Source organism: Lepus europaeus, chromosome 10 (genome assembly GCF_033115175.1).
Source record: "Lepus europaeus isolate LE1 chromosome 10, mLepTim1.pri, whole genome shotgun sequence".
Taxonomy (NCBI): domain Eukaryota; kingdom Metazoa; phylum Chordata; class Mammalia; order Lagomorpha; family Leporidae; genus Lepus; species Lepus europaeus.
This window is the reverse complement of record NC_084836.1, coordinates 48,205,505-48,220,058: the sequence shown is the minus strand read 5'-3', so window position 1 is coordinate 48,220,058 and position 14,554 is coordinate 48,205,505. Positions and strand designations below refer to the sequence as shown.

General features: G+C 34.2%; 1 protein-coding gene across 1 annotated transcript in view; it reads left to right on the top strand.

Moving 5' to 3' along the window:
• Nucleotides 1–14,554, top strand: part of TRHDE (thyrotropin releasing hormone degrading enzyme) — a 429,130-nt gene that overhangs the window by 289,865 nt on the left and 124,711 nt on the right. The window contains exon 7 of the mRNA XM_062202069.1: nucleotides 5,568–5,633. Within this exon, the coding sequence (XP_062058053.1) occupies nucleotides 5,568–5,633 (66 nt within the window). The remainder of the gene's footprint in view (nucleotides 1–5,567; nucleotides 5,634–14,554) is intronic.

Here is a 14,554-nt window from a genome sequence, read left to right as displayed (position 1 = left end):
GCTCAGCTCTGATTGTTGCAGCCATATGGGGAGTAATTCAGTGAATGGAAGACCTCTCTCTCTTTGTCTCTACCTCTCTTTGTAACTCTTTCAAACAAATAAAATTAAATCTAAAAAAAAAAATGAAAGAAGGAATTAAAAGATAAGTTTATTTTGGTACAAAAACTTTTTGAAATCCATACATAATTTTTTCAGTATATGAATTTCCATGGACTTTTTTTTAAGATTTATTTATTTATTTGAAAGTCAGAGTTACACAAAGAGAAGAGAGGCAGAGAGAAAGAGAGAGAGAGAGAGAGAGAGAGAAAGCGAGAGGTCTTCCATCTGATGGTTCACTCCCCAATTGGCTGCAACGGCCAGAGCTGTGTCAATCTGAAGCCAGGAGCCAGGAGATTCTTCCAGGTCTCCCACATGGATGCAGGGGCCCAAGGACTTGGAATATTTTTTACTGCTTTCCCAGGCCTTACCAGAGAGCTGGATTGGAAGAGGAGCAGCCGGGACTAGAATCGGCACCCACATTGGATGCTGGAGCTTCAGGCCAGGGCTTTAACCTGCTGCACCATAGCACCGGGCCTGGACTTTTTAAGATTCCATATATGCAATGTATTCTCAAATTGTTCAGAAAAACATATAGTAGTAATGTGTGTATGATAATATATGCATGTAGTTATAATTTATATTGTTGATTAGTACTTATTAATTGTATCATCTTAATATGATTTGTATAAAATTTTGTAGAGAGTGATAAAACAAGTGCAACAAAATACTAATAATTAATGAGCTTGGATAAAAGATGTGTGGGAGTTCTCTGTAGTATTCTGATTTTTTGTCTTTGATCTAATTTTTTTAAAAAATTTTATTTCCTTAAGGTAAACCAATTTCATGTATTTCATATATATAGGTTTAGGAACATAGTGATACTTCCCACCCCACCACTCCCTCCCACCCACACTACCACCTTTCCTTCTTCTCCCTCTCCTATTCTCTCTTAATTTTTACAATGATCTACTTTCAGTTTATTTTATTTTCATAAAATTAACCCTACACTAAGTAAAAAAATCAACAGATAGAAGGAAAAAACACTGTTCTGTCACCAGTAGAGACAGGGCTATAAACAATCATTGAATCTCAAAATGTCAGTTTCACTCCTACACATTACATTTTTGGTATTCTGCTAGTTAGCACAGATCAGGGATACACATATGGTATTTGTCCTTTTGGGACTGGCTTATTTCACTAAGTATAATGGTCCCCAGTTACATCTATTTTTTTGCAAAAGGCAGGGTTATATAAATTCTTTTGCATTTCTGTGAGGACTTCACATCATCTCTGATGCTAATTTATCGCTTGTTTCCTTTTGCTTCATATAGCTTTTCTTTGTTCATTTGTTTTATTATAGTATTGTTTGTAGGTATTAGCAATGCATTCTTATTTTCATGTATAAGGAGACTGCAGTAGTGAAATAATGTTTCACTACTGAGTGTGTTTTTGGAAAATTGCCTTTATCATGTTAATGTACCCTCTCTGTTTCTATTTCATTAAGATATAATTTTTGAATGAATGCCATAATTTCAAATGTTCTTATTCTTAAGGATGATGAAATCATTTGCCTTCTGTAAACTATTAAAATGATGAAATATATTAATATAATTTTTCTATTGTTTACTTTCAAGCATAAACTACTATATTTGCATATAATATAAACAGTATACACACAAAGTTTATATTATTTTATTATATATTATGTACCCAAATATGGAATATATATTTTTCCTTGTTCAGTTTTCATATCAGTTAAACATGCACAATAATAAGAACTACAAAGCTTTTACTCTTCTCCAGTTCCTTTATAGTACTTTCATAAGAGGAGGGTAAACATGTTGCAGAGTGTGCTTATAAACTGACTTGCATGTAAAACTGACCTAGGTTTGTGTGTGTGTGTGTATGTGGTTTTCTTTTGTTTTCCATGTTTTTTTTTAATAACACCAACTAGTCTGTCTACTTTTTTGGTTATATTTGGTTAAACATATTTAATAAAATTTTCTGAGATTTCAAATGTATTAGCCTAAATTTTTATGTATTGTATTTTTTCTTCTTACTTTTATTCATTCAAAAAGCAGAGTGATAGAGAGAGACATACACCTAGAGAGAAAGAGAGAGGGAGAATGAGAGAGAATGAAAATATTTTTAATTTGCTTGATTAATTTCCCCCAAAAGCCTATAGCCAGAGCTTGTTAAGTCCAAAGCCAAGAGCCCGAATCTCCTCCATCTGTGTATCACACTAATATGGCAGGTACTCAAATCCTTGAAACATCACCTGCTGCCTCCCAGAGTGTGCATTAAAATGAAGCTGAATTGAAAGCAGGAGTATTACTTGGTCTCAAGCATTCTGATATGGGATACTGGGTGTCCCAAGCAGTGGCTCAACTTGCTGTGCCATATTTGCTATTTTAATTTTGTGTTGTCAACCATTTCTTTGTCTCCTATTTTGTAAATTTTTTTGCTCTTAGATTCTATCCTTCCATGTGCACACATTTCAGTGGACAGTATTGTTATGTTTGAAATTACCTGGGTTGAATGCTTTCATCTCAGTGCTGTTTTAGGCACTCTTGGAATTCCTTGTTTTCTTTTTGCTGGCATCTGTGACTTTCTCTTCGAATAGTTTTTTAGTATTTTGAATATAAACTGATATTTGAATGCTGTTGTCTGAGAGTACTGAAAAAAAATGGCCCCAATGAATGGTATGTGTGAGTTTCATGGCAGAGGAGATTGAGCACCTGGGTGTTAGCTGCAATCTCATGGTCTGAATTGCTGATTTGAACTGGAAAGGAGCTGGTGCTTACCTCTCCCAGCTAGGATCATGTTTTGCTAGCAATGGAAAAATAAAGGCTTCAATAGTAATAGGAAATAGGGAAAGAGTGGTGTCGTACCACAATTTTCCTTTGGAGTATTTTTTTAATCTCTGTGATTGATATGCATTCAAATGATTATATTGTAAAAAAAAAATTGGTGGGAACTTATATGAAAAATGCATTCCAAATATAAAAATATAAAAATTCCTAAATAATGAATGAGTTTATAAGAATACTTTCGAAGAATATTCATTATGAATCTTTTAAAAATTAATTATCCTAGAATCTCCCAGAATCTTAGTCTAGAAAACACATTGATAATTTTCTTGAATATTTCCTCAAGTTTTCAAAAACCTTGGGGAATAATATATTTACTTCCTGAGTACAGTGACTCAGGCTGCCTTATTATCTAGTTTGTGTGATTGGGGCTAGAATTATAAATCACAACTGTGTATATGTTATTATATTATAAAGAAGATTTATTTAATGAACACATGTTTTAGGTGTATAATGAAAGATGATTTGCTATTTTCTTTTTATGAAAAAAGTTTATAATGAGCAATGCCTATATTAAGAGGTATGATCTTTGTTATAATCCATACATAGTAGGTACTTAGTATATGTTGGCTAAGTGATGACAGGTGGAGAGCCCATCAGTCTATGAAGTTCTATAAAAGAGGAATTTTTAAAGTTTAGCTTTGGAAAGAAAGCTAGTTAAATATAGAAGAATGTAAGCTACTCCAGAGGACATTAAATTGCTCAAGTGGGCATCATAGACATATCTTTAAAAGTTAATAGAATTATACATTATAATCATAATACAGAGTTAAGTAATATCGTATAACTTTGATTGCATTTCTGTATTTCATTTCCTGTTAGCACTCTTTTCTAGCTTACCTGAGACAGAAAAACCAGGCCCTTCTTTATGGTTAGATATGATTCTTTTGTCATTAGACCATGCTAAATTGATTGTTTTCATAGTCTGACAGGAGACCAAGTCATCATTACCTAGAGGGAAACACTTAGATCATACAAAGTTGGTGATTCTGTTCAGAAGGAGAGTTTGAGTTGACTGCTTGAGGTTCTGAGTCCTCCTCCCCAGGTAGCATAGGTTAGTTTTGTTGAAGAATTGACAGTTTCCTCCCTCAGGGTGGGTAGATTTGATTGGGAAATGTTTAAAAGGAGAGCTTGTCAAGAAAATTGAAGCAGCAGAGCTGATAGGTCCTGAAGGGAATTTTAACCTGGTCCCCAGATTGAATCATAAATGTTTATGTTTTATGGACTTATACAAGTATATGGAAGATAAAGACAAAGAAGCAAAATAAAACCCAGGAGTAGAAAATGTGGTAGAAAAAATATCATAAGAGGCATGAAATGTTGTGATTTTCTGGTTCATTATTTATTAAGATGAGAATAATATATTGATTTGAGGGCATTTTTTGGTAGCAATTGACATTTTTAGACACTTTACTAATGGTGATTAATTCATGGAGCCTGAGTAGTAGTGCATAAAGTCCCAGAATTATCAGAAACAATTTTAGTATCCCACAACAGAAATTCATTACTGTGTTTCTGGGCTGACTGCAGCAGTCCAGTCCCAAACTGATGACTCTATATGTGATTCTTATAATTCTCCTGTATAAAGAGACACTTCGTAGGAAAAGATTCATTGCAGTGTGTACATTTGCAATGGAGCAGGTATCGTAATGAAAGGATTTTGTCTCTTAAAAAGCAAGCTATCGCTTATATTTAAACATTTGCTGCTTATAATCCGCTGCACATGGTTAAAACAATTTCATGTGAATTAAAGTATCTTCTTAAAGGCTTAGCTTATTTATATTTTACACGCATAGTTGTGATCATCCAGGCTTATCCATCATTACTTGGAATATTTCAGATTGATTGCATGCCTACCTTTCTGCACTGACATTGGTCTACCATATTATAATAATGGTTCTCAATGTGAGATTAGTGGTTTCTTCTATTATTCTAAATACTTATATTGATCACATGTTTTACATGTAAATCAAGCTTCTAAAACAGCACAGAAAAATAATTAGCTGTTTTGAAGCAGTGCTAATATCTAACATTCCTACAGTACTTACTGTTTTTATGACCTAGTTTGAAGTGCTTTACATATATTCATTTAAGCCTCAGAACCACATGAAATAGGTCTATTATTATCTCTATATTACAATGGATATGAGAGAGAAGCAGAGAGGTTAGGTGATTTTCCTGAGTGAAGAGGTTGAATCAGTGGCAGAGCTTGGTTTTCTTTGCTTTCCACTTCTACAACTAAACTATTTTTTGACTGAATCAAGGATAGGATAAGTGCCTGTGTTACCCCATGTTGACATAGGTATTATTCCCCTACCAGATAATGAGCTTGTAAGTGGAAGTATTTTATCAACTTTGTCATATATAGTGTTGAATAAAATGTTTATTACTGCCTAAATACAGCTTATCATGGCCCTGAGATATTCTGTCAAAGAGACAATTTTGCAGTTGTAGATTTTAAATCTACAGAACTTTTTGATGTGTAAAGGAAATAATGTAACGGCTTTCTCTAAATGAAGTGTTGTTTTCACGATTCTCTTGGTCTTAAATATTTTTGAATATAGAATGGCATAAATGAAGCAGATCATTTTTGAGTAAGACAGTTTTAAAATCAATATACTTGATTAAAATTATTTTCCTTTTAACATTCTTTCCTAGGGTGCTGCTTTAATTAGAATGCTGGCTAATTTTATGGGCCATTCAGTTTTTCAGAGGGGTTTGCAAGTAAGTAAAATGCTTTCTATTTTTGCTTTCATTTTCTCTTATCAATATATGTTTCAAGATTGTATCAGAGTTTGTGAAGCTGCTAATAAAAAGTTGCTGAATTTGATGGAAAACTTTAAGATGTGTAAGGTAAGCAATATCTTTTTGTATGATAAATTAAAGTTCTGGATTGGGATAAACACTGTATCAACTATTAGACAATTTAGAATCTGCTTAATTTTCATTTTTAGATTGAAGTAAAGATCAACGATGTCACAGCCTAAATAATATAAATAAGACTTTCAGAAAATGCCGTCTTTTTATTCCATTTAAAAGTTTATATAGGGCAATAATAAAATATGTTAAGCTTACTACACTTAAGTATTTGAGAAATTCTTAAGGCTATTTCTGCATATGTACTATTTATGTTGTTATTTATTGATGACATATACTTGTTGTTCTCTGTCCCAAAGATACTCAAGTGTTATTTAAAGTAGAAAAATGTTGGGTTTTTTTTTAAAGGAAGGAAAAAAAAACAGTTTTATCATCTTATTTATCGAATATACAATATGGATCTAAGAATGGCTTTTTAGATAAGGAAAACTTTTTAAACACCTTAAGTAGGCACAAAGATAGAAGAATAGAACTTTTATTCCACTGAATCTGCTGAAGTAAATCATGTTCCTAGTAGCTGTGATTGATGAATTATTTATGATGCATTCCGCTACTTAGAAGTGTCCTTTAAAGTAAATTGATGTTCACCTGAAATACAATTATGCTAAGACAGAGAGAGCAATCAATCTTATCTGTTCTTAGTAAGCTTTTCATTTTGAAATTTAAATAAACTACATCTGGGATCAGGTCATATTTTAATAGTATAATTCTCTCTTTACCTAAAATAAACTGATAGATAAAACAAAGCAAGAGTTAAGGATGTTATGACAAACTATAGATGCTTAATGCAACAAAGAAAACATATAAATTTCTTGAAGAATAATTTCCCCTGGAAAATATTTTTATAGATTCGTTTCAGCAGGGGTTGAGATTTCCTTTAATCAGCTCTTTCCATTAGGGACACCTTCAGAATAGCTGAATCCATTGAACCTATTTGCTGGTGCAAAAGGCTCTATTCTGATCACATAGTTGGGAAAATCTTTTTTTGTAGGGAGTGCTCTGCATGAATATAAACTATCTGGAGGAATGTCCTTCCTTATCCCCACTCCTTTGTTTTTCCCCATTGAAGTTGTAGCATGACAAAATGAGAAAATAGCTAAGCTTTCATACAGGCAACAAAAATTGAATTTGATTTTTTGGTATCAAGTTGATGTGAAATCATTTTCTGTATACAATTTTTATTGTTTTTCATCATCTGTGTATTTACATTTGCTCAGCAGATTGAATAACTATAGTTTTATTATTTGGAAAGGATTATTGTTTCATGACATTTTCCTTTATCCTGTCTTAGTTTCTGTGGTATGCAAAAATTATCCATTTTTAATGCATCCTTTTCCATTGACCCAATTTGTTTGGTTTTATTTCAAATATATACCCTCTGACTCTCATCATAGTAAACATTCACTTGAAGCTTGTATTAATGTGTGCCTTTGTGCTCAGATAGTTGATTTGCTTAATTTTCAATGGAGGGACTCTGTTTGTCAACATTGCATTTCATTTGCCTTGTGACACCTCATTGATCAGATAGATCTGTATCCTTCAGTACTGGGCTTGCAGCTTTATTTATACTCATCACTCAAACTGATTTAGTGTATCATCAGCAGTTTGGATTAGTTTACAGTAGATCCCTATGTCTAGGTGATAAATTATCATCTCTTGTGCATGAAGATATATGGGATGCGTTTTGGAGATGACCTCCTGAACAGACACTTCATGTCATGGTGAGGAGTGGTCACAAAGTTGATATTAATATGTTTTCCAACCACGAGGCTCTGGGGAGTCTTGGTTTGCTCGTTGTTGAAAGAGCTAATCTGGGCTGTCAGCATTACCTCTGCTGGAAAATCTATTAATTGTTTTTACATTAACCATAGCTATTTCTGTGTTGACAAATGGAAGTTTATTATTTGCAAACAGTCCTGAGATTAGATTTACAGGTAAAGGCAATCCCAAATTTTGACTATTAGGTTTTTCATATACCTTATTCTTTCTTCTTCCTCCTTCCCTCCCTTTTTCTCCCTCTTGTCTTTGTTTCCTTTCTTTTTTCTTTTTCATTTCCTTTTTCCTTTGCTCATACTTTATGCACAAGAATAATGTCATAATGACTATTTCTTTTTTTTTTTTAATTCACAGGCTTTTATTGGGGTTCCGCTCCCGGGCGAGGTTCCCTGGTCCCAACAGAGCAACAGAGCAGGGGCTGGGGAAGTTGCCAAATGGCTATTTCATCTTGATTTCTTATCTACCTAATATTTGCTTCCTCTTGTAATTTTATGAATCCTTATGATTCATTTAATCTATTTTGTGAACAAAGAAAGCATTTTATACAAACACATACATATGTAGTATAGAAAGAGTAGGCTTCTGGGTCAGTTTGTATATTCATCTTTAACTGATAAAATATCTTCATATAGATTAAACTACATTTTCTATCTTGTATAATATTTTAGGTGGGTAAGTACACATATGTTTTAAATTTCAACCTAAGCATACATTTCAGTAGGAAGATACTACAGACTTTTTGAGGAAAGTTTTGTTTCTAATATTCTTAAAGCACATTGGATTAATTATAAGAAACTCTAGAAAATAGTTTCATTTTAAATAGTCACAATTTTCTTTGATATGGTGTTTGTGGTACATTTTCTCAAATTCACCTTATTTTTTAATTTTTTTTCTGATACTTAATTGTGCAGTATTGTTTTAAAATAACTTATCACAATTCTTTTGTAAATAAACACAATATACATACATAAAATTATTCCTTGATACCACTGATACATTGGCTTCAGTTTCAATGTTTGGACAGAAAATTAAACTTACAGTGAATCACACCTGAACCCTTCTGGTTTTAGATCATAGGTGTCACTTGTAAGTAATATATTGATTTTATTTTAATTTTTAATTAATTAATGTATTTTTAAGGAACACACATTTAATATGTGCAACTTTAGGAATATAGTTATTCTTTCCACCAAAAACCCCTCTTCCCACCCATACTCTCCCCCCTTTCCCAGTGCCATTCTCCACTAAGATTCATTTCCAATTAACTTTGTACACAAAAGACCAACAATATACTAAGTAAAGATTTCAACAATTTCCACACGCATGCACAATCACGAAACTGAGAACAAGTATCCCAGTTAACTCTCTTAATGCAACTCATTGAGGACAGAGGTCCTGCATGGGGAGTTAGTGCACAGTGACTCCTATTGTTAATTTAACAATTAACACATACATAAGTAAGATTCTTATGTATGATGTCAGTGACCACCTGAAGCTCTTGACATGAGCTGCCTAGGCTATGGAAGCCTTTTGAATCCACAAACTCCATCAGTATTTAGACAAGGCCATAAGCAAAGTGGAAGTTCTCTCCTCCCTTTAGAGAAAAGTACATCCTTCTTTGATGGCCACTTCTTTCCATTAGGATCTCACTCACAGGGATCCTTCATGTAGAATATTTTTAGCCACAGTGTCTTGAGTATTTCAGGCATAATTAATATATTTTTAAAATGTAGAAGTGTTTATTTTTGCAAAGCCTGCATATCTACTGCTCTGTATAACTGACTTTCCAACTAATAGCAGGCATATTTGGTGAAGCTTCAGGCAGTGGAATAAATAGTGAGAAGTGAGTCTTATTTTTACCTCTAATTAGTGGTGGACATTCTACAACTCACTGAACTTCATCTGACCTCTCATCTGACAGATATAAAATGCAAGAGTTGAACTAAATACTCTTTAGATTCTTTCTGTCTTGCATATTCTCTGACAATAAGGTTTATTTAATTCAGTTTACTAGTTAGACAATTTGAGTTTACATCTTTAGTTTGAGACAACTTTCTGAAATAGGAAAATTTGTAAACTGCCCATGCAAGAGTGATTAATCCCCTGTTCTTAAGTCTCCTGTTAATGATGTGAATATTAAGTCTATATGGTTATCAATGTATATAGTACTATAACTATACTTAAAGCAGACTATCACTTTTAATTACAGAGAGTTTTTCTGGTGCTATGTTTTGTTTTTCCAATATTAGGAAACAACTGCTTTTTGACCTTTTTAGATATGTGTTCATGTTCATATTTTGCTCTAAATACTTTCTATTTGGGAGACTAAGCTACAGTTGTCTGAGATAGTATTTGCTAAGGACTTTTTGCTATTTCATGGAGATTTTTAGAATATATTCAGTCTTTTCTAAGATCACAATTTCTTTTGCTTGTCTTCCTGAAATATACTGGAATCAGCTCCACTTATCGGTCTGAGGCAGTGGGGTATATTTATTGGAGGTTGGTTTTGAGGAGAATGAGCATCCCCCTTGATGAATGCAATTACTGAGGACTGAAATGGAGGGGAAATTTGCTTTTTAAAAAATATTTACTTATTTGTTCAAAACGTAGTGTGACAGAAAGGGAGCAACAGAGATAGAGGACAAGATCTTTCCATTCACTGGTTCACTCCACACAGGGTGCAGAAGCCAGGGCTGGGCTAGCCCAAAGCCGGGCATGAGGAACTCCATCCAGGTCTCCTATGTGGCTGGCAGGGACCCAAGTACTTGGTACTTTAGGAGCACATTAACAGAAAGATAGATAGAAGCAGAGTAGCTGGATTCAAACTTGTACTCCAACATGGGATGAAGACTAGGCAAGTGGTGGCTTAACCCACTGAGAGACAATGCTGGCCTCGAAATTGTCTTTCTCAGAGACATGAAGAATTGCTTCTGATGCCAAGGCAGCCTCAGTAGTATTTAGACTTTTAAAGCCTACATTTCAATTCTCATTACACTACTCTTTCCAATCAATAATTTAACATTCACATAAAAGAACTAATAAGGCCATGAAATTTACTTGAGTTGTAATCTTGCTACCCAGAATGTCAAACAATAATATAGTTGTCAGATATATTGATTCTAAGACTATCAGAGGCACAAGAGCCTTTTTAGCACAGTCAGAATATCTCTGAATCCCTCCCCATACCTTTGGCTGAGAATGTAAAGCATCAAGACTGTTGTTTTGGTTTTGTTTTTATTTTGTAATCTCTCCAGTCTAGTGAGAAAAAGCCAGTCCTTCTCAAAGACTTTAGTTCTCTATCCTACCGTAATGTCATTGAAACAATGATTTGTTTTCCCAAAACCTATGTTACCAGAGAAAGCAAGGGTTCTTGTCTTCGTGCAAGATTCTGACTTTCTACCTAACACCTATTCTTCATTTTAGGAAGCTGCAGATGATAATTTAAGGAACTTTTGGCTCTGAAAACCATGAATTTGTCAAATCACCCACTATCAGTGCCATTGTCCACTTTAAAGTTAATCAAGACAGGCAGACCATTGTAGATAACCCTCTTTGAAAGTCTGGACCTACTTCTGGTATGTAAGTCAGTAGAAAAACCATAAGCATTCCTGGAATTTCAAGCAGAAAGGGGATTAAGTAAAATTGGGTATGTGAATTTCCTAACACTCTTGAGAGGGCTTCTGGAGTGATCATCAGCAAAGCCACTGTGAGCCTTCAGAAAGTCAAGAAATGTGGGTGTCACAATGGACTGACGCCCATCTTTTCAGCTACTTACAATATGCCTGTAATCCACTAACATGATCTTCCCTCTGTCCCTGACAAAGCTCCCATGTCTGCTCTGTGCTACCTGAACTACAAAGGCCCCCTGCTTTTTGAGTATCTTTCATATCTTTTATGAATGTTTTTAATTTTGAAGAATTTGAACTTGTACCTAACTAGCAACAAGTTTTAAGAAATTACAACTTCCGGCCGGCGCCTTGGGTCAACAGGCTAATCCTCCGCCTTGCGGCGCCGGCACACCGGGTTCTAGTCCCGGTCGGGGCACCGATCCTGTCCCGGTTGCCCCTCTTCCAGGCCAGCTCTCTGCTGTGGCCAGGGAGTGCAGTGGAGGATGGCCCAAGTGCTTGGGTCCTGCACCCCATGGGAGACCAGGAGAAGCACCTGGCTCCTGCCATCGGAACAGCGCGGTGCGCCGGCCGCAGCGTGCCTACCGCGGCGGCCATTGGAGGGTGAACCAACGGCAAAAGGAAGACCTTTCTCTCTGTCTCTCTCTCACTGTCCACTCTGCCTGTCAAAAAAAAAAAAAAAAAAAAAGAAATTACAACTTCCAGGCTTCCAGCTCATACAGTGCATAAGAACAAAGGGAATGACAGTGAATTGCTAACAGACACTCTGATATACTTACTCTATACATGTCTTTGTTCTTCTGATTAAATATATGTATTACTTCTGTAAGTTGTAATATTACCATATGAATAAAGATTTAAAATAGTAATTCTTGTATCTCTTTCTTAATATTTGTAGTAAGATCATGTGATAGTTCTCTAGCAGGAACAGAATATTTTCCATTGATTTCAATATAATATATGTCCCTTGTAAGGATATATGATGGCAGAAGTTAGAAAAATCAAACTGACAATGTGCTCATTCAATTCACTTCGTAACTTCATAGTCTGTCGGCTTGTGGTGTGTCTCTCCCATCTCTTTTTTGAGTGAGCTGGTTAGTTATTCCATGGTGAATTGGTACTAGTAATATATCTAAAGTTTTTAAATCATAAAGTTACTACTCTTAATATAATGAGTTAGAGAAAAGACAAGATCTTACTAATGTGAATAATTATTTTCATTTTTATTAAATTAAAAACTTCAAACTTTCAATAACCAAGACTGTTGGCTCCTCATTCTACCTCCCCAGCAGGATCAATCCTGGGATATAGTAAGTATAGGAAGAAGCAGCAGTTGGACTAAATTGCTTTGATTTAAGATCATCTCTACATAAAACATCTGGAAAGTAAGCTTATGCATTTCCTCAGCCCAAGATTTTCTCCTAGCAATGATTCCAGTGAGTAATGACTAAGAAAACAACTGAATTATACATACCATTGGGACTTAAACAGTCAGTAAGAAAGGCAATTGACAGGCTAACAGTAACCAGAAACATTCTTGCACACAGGATCAAGTTTTTTATATGTAATGCAATTGTACCATTAGCAACTCATATTTGTCTGTGGTATAAACGTCTCCAAATTCCCCCCAAGATTGTCTTCCAAGGATAAGCTACCAGGATCACTCAGAGACTCCATAACTATTTAGATTTGTACTATTTAAATGTGATTTTCTCATTGTAACACCAGAAGCATAAGTAGAGTCCTCTCTGGTGGGATGCTGGAGTGAAATTCATGAAGTGTAATTTCATTTCTATCTTCTTTTCCACCTAGACAAACTTCAGTGCCCAATGTAGCTGTTGACTTTCCTTTTGTTTGTGGTACCTGGAATGTACATATATGACAATTTTCCCCCTTCTTATTTTTTCCTGCGTTTCTAGAAGTTCTTGGTGATTTTCTATACCCTGAAATATCTCTTGTTCCTAGAAATAAATGCTTCTCCTCCAATAAACTTTGTCAATCTCAGCATCTTTTAGCAATTCTTGCACCTTTTACTTACTAAGATTCTTATTAGGTGCATATATACTAATTTTCACCTAAATGTAACAATGTTTATGAAAAATAAATGATAAAGATGTACATGTGATAATAGCTTACATTAAAAGTCAGCAATTTAGATAACGATGCTTTTAGATAGAATTTTTTTGTGTGACTTGGCCCTTCCCTATTTCATTTACTTGTTTTAATATCTATAATTACATTTTTCTTTATTCTCTGATTTTTCTGGAAGTAAAAATAAAGCTGTAATTATAAAATTTTCAGATAACATTGAGTGGCTCAGAGCTATTAAAAATAATTAGTACATAGTAGTATAGCTTTTTCTTTTCAAAGAAAACAGTATTGTTTTAATGATTTGAGTCCAGCAACATCCAGGGAATTGAAATTGTGAAGGAAGATCATTGTTAAGCATGATATGAACTCAAACTCTACAATCCCTGTCAGAAAGTGAGTCACCTTTCTGCTCAACCAGTGAGGATAATTCAACATCATCTAAAATATGGTTGAATAAAGAAATATTTCTCTTGATTAGTACTTAACTGCTCTTTTCCATAAGGTAACCTGCAACAAGATGTTTGGCTCCAATTATCAGGGTGGAAATTGCTTATGCAAATCAATGTAAGGCAATGAGGTGTGGATAAAAAGCAAAAAGGAAATATCATTATTATTGGTTTGTGCTCATAAAATGCTGATAGCCTGAAGGTAATGACAGGCTCAGAGCCATGGGGATTATTAGCAGCAACAACATACTTGCCAGCCTGCGTTCCAACGAGGTGTTATATGTTAACATGTGCATGCAGGGTTTTTATTTGAAAACTGTAGGCTTATGTTTGTGAGAGAGCATTTGCTCCCTTGCATGTAGGTTTTCAGTTGAATGAAGAATAAGAAAATAATAGAGGAGCAGAGACAATGTGTCAAAGTTAATTTCCTTTCTGAAGGGATAGTATTGTGTTTTTATCCAGATGGTAGCTGAATCTTGCTCAATCTAAAATGATTGGCTATAGAAAATTTTGCTCAGATGTCTCCATTTTTTACTTAAAATGCTGGACAATTTTAGATGCAGTATAGGTACAAAGCTTTATAATTATTCATTCTGATCATTCAATACCATATGATAACAGTGTTATCATTACTGGTTTTTTAGTCTTTGGATTTGAGTTGATTAGCATTTAATTGATTAAAGACCTAATTACAAAGCAAAAATGGATGAATATACCATAGAGAACAAAAGAATACTTAGTTTAAAGAAGATTCTATGGATTTGAGAATCAATTCCAAAACAAGTACTTTTAAAAATTAAATTATACAAAAAAAAAAAAAAAAGAATCT